This window comes from Bombina bombina, chromosome 6, assembly GCF_027579735.1.
Source record: "Bombina bombina isolate aBomBom1 chromosome 6, aBomBom1.pri, whole genome shotgun sequence".
Lineage (NCBI taxonomy): Eukaryota > Metazoa > Chordata > Amphibia > Anura > Bombinatoridae > Bombina > Bombina bombina.
In genome coordinates this window covers 799,328,892-799,330,578 of record NC_069504.1, presented here as the reverse complement: position 1 = coordinate 799,330,578, position 1,687 = coordinate 799,328,892, and the positions used below count along the sequence as shown (strand labels likewise).

At 35.6% G+C, this 1,687-nt stretch overlaps 1 protein-coding gene across 1 annotated transcript in view; it reads right to left on the bottom strand.

The window, feature by feature from the left end:
- Positions 1–225: 225 nt before the first annotated feature.
- Positions 226–1,687, bottom strand: part of NKX2-6 (NK2 homeobox 6) — a 5,261-nt gene continuing 3,799 nt past the window's right edge. Inside the window, exon 2 of the mRNA XM_053719451.1 lies at positions 226–746. Within this exon, the coding sequence (XP_053575426.1) occupies positions 226–746 (521 nt within the window). The remainder of the gene's footprint in view (positions 747–1,687) is intronic.

The window sequence follows — 1,687 nt, the reverse complement described above, 5'->3', positions numbered from 1 at the left end:
ATGATTAAATGCATCAAAAAAGAAAGGATATGTTTTTATTGTAAAATCCACCAATATAGTTATTAGAATTCATATGGTTCTATTTTGGTGTAAGTCTCCTGATTTCAATATAACATTTCAAAATCAGGCCTCCTCAGAGACACTTTTTTTTCTCCTTAATGGGGTTGGTATACTATCATCCCATATAGAAGTGCAGAATTCAAAGGATGTAATGTCAGATGTTCCTCACCAGGCTCTGATGCCATGCTGGGATCCGCTAGGCATAACTGTAATATCCATCTGCCCTGCTGGGGTGGCACTAACTGACACTGCAGGGGTGGCATAGTAATGACCACTGCTGTAGGTCCCATAGCAGACTGTGTAAGGGAGGGTATTGGCAGCGACATTGTAGGAGGCAGGGAAAGTCTGAGAATTGCCTAGGCATGGTTTGCCATCCCTGACAAGAACTGGCACTGCCACTCTGCGTGGTGGAATTTGATGTCCTGCTAGTTCCAGAGATCTGTCTTGTTTCTGTCTCTTACATTTGTACCTACGGTTCTGAAACCATATCTTCACCTGGGTTGAGGTAAGTTTCAGGTGATTAGCCAGTTGTTCCCTCTCTGGGGCAGATAAATATCTTTGCTGTTTGAACCTTCTCTCCAGCTCATATACCTGGGTTTGGGAGAACAGAACCCTGGGTTTCCTTCTCTGTCTTGTCTGGGGGTGATCTGTGGTCTCCAATCTTTTCACTGCGCCCACAAAACTACCTAAAACGTGGGGAAATAATGAATTTCATAAACACAATTTAAGGAAAATGCATCAGGGGCTTATTATCTCAGCTTTGTGGTCAAGGAATAAGGTTTGTCCAAAATATACTGTTGGTTCATTTTTATATTTCAATATCAAATAGATTATACCAATTGCTATATAATGTTTAATGTAATAGAAAACAATATTAAGCATCTGCTAATATATTGACAATTCCTGCTCATCCTTTATTATCCCCTATGGTTTGCAACATCTAAATATATTTCATAAAATAAAAATAAAGTTTCCTACAATTTAGGTGTTTTTTTAATTAAATAATCTCAACGATCATTTTTGTTTTATTTGTTTTAATGTCTTCATAACCTTTTATGTTGCATTTTATATTTAAACAGTTTAGTTTAAAGTGACAGTAAAGTCAACATTAAACTTTCACGATTCAGATAGAACATGCAATTTAAAAAGACTTTCCAATTGACTTCTATAGAATTGTCTTCATTCTCGTTGTATCTTTTATTGAAGAGTAAAACTAGGTAGGTACATAAGAGCTCAGGAGTGTGCAGTGTCTTTAGTACTCTATGGCAGCATTTTTTTGCAACATTATTTGTAGCTTTGTTATACAATGTTGCGAAACACTGCTGCTATAGAGTACTAAAGACAAATAAAAGATACCAATAGAATAAAGCGAATCAGGAAAGTTGAACTGTGATTTTACTGTCCCTTTAAAAAGATATTATAGTGAATATTTCGCTGCAATTATGCTTCAGTGAACCCTTTGTAATGCAATAATGTATTATTCATAGCCTTATATAAAGCAAAATTCATACATTTATATTATTTCATAAGGAAAAAGATTGACCACAAGGAATTTTTTAACCCTACTGCACGATATATGAAAGAAGACCTTTAATCAATGTCATAGCAGAGTCATAGCAGATATAAG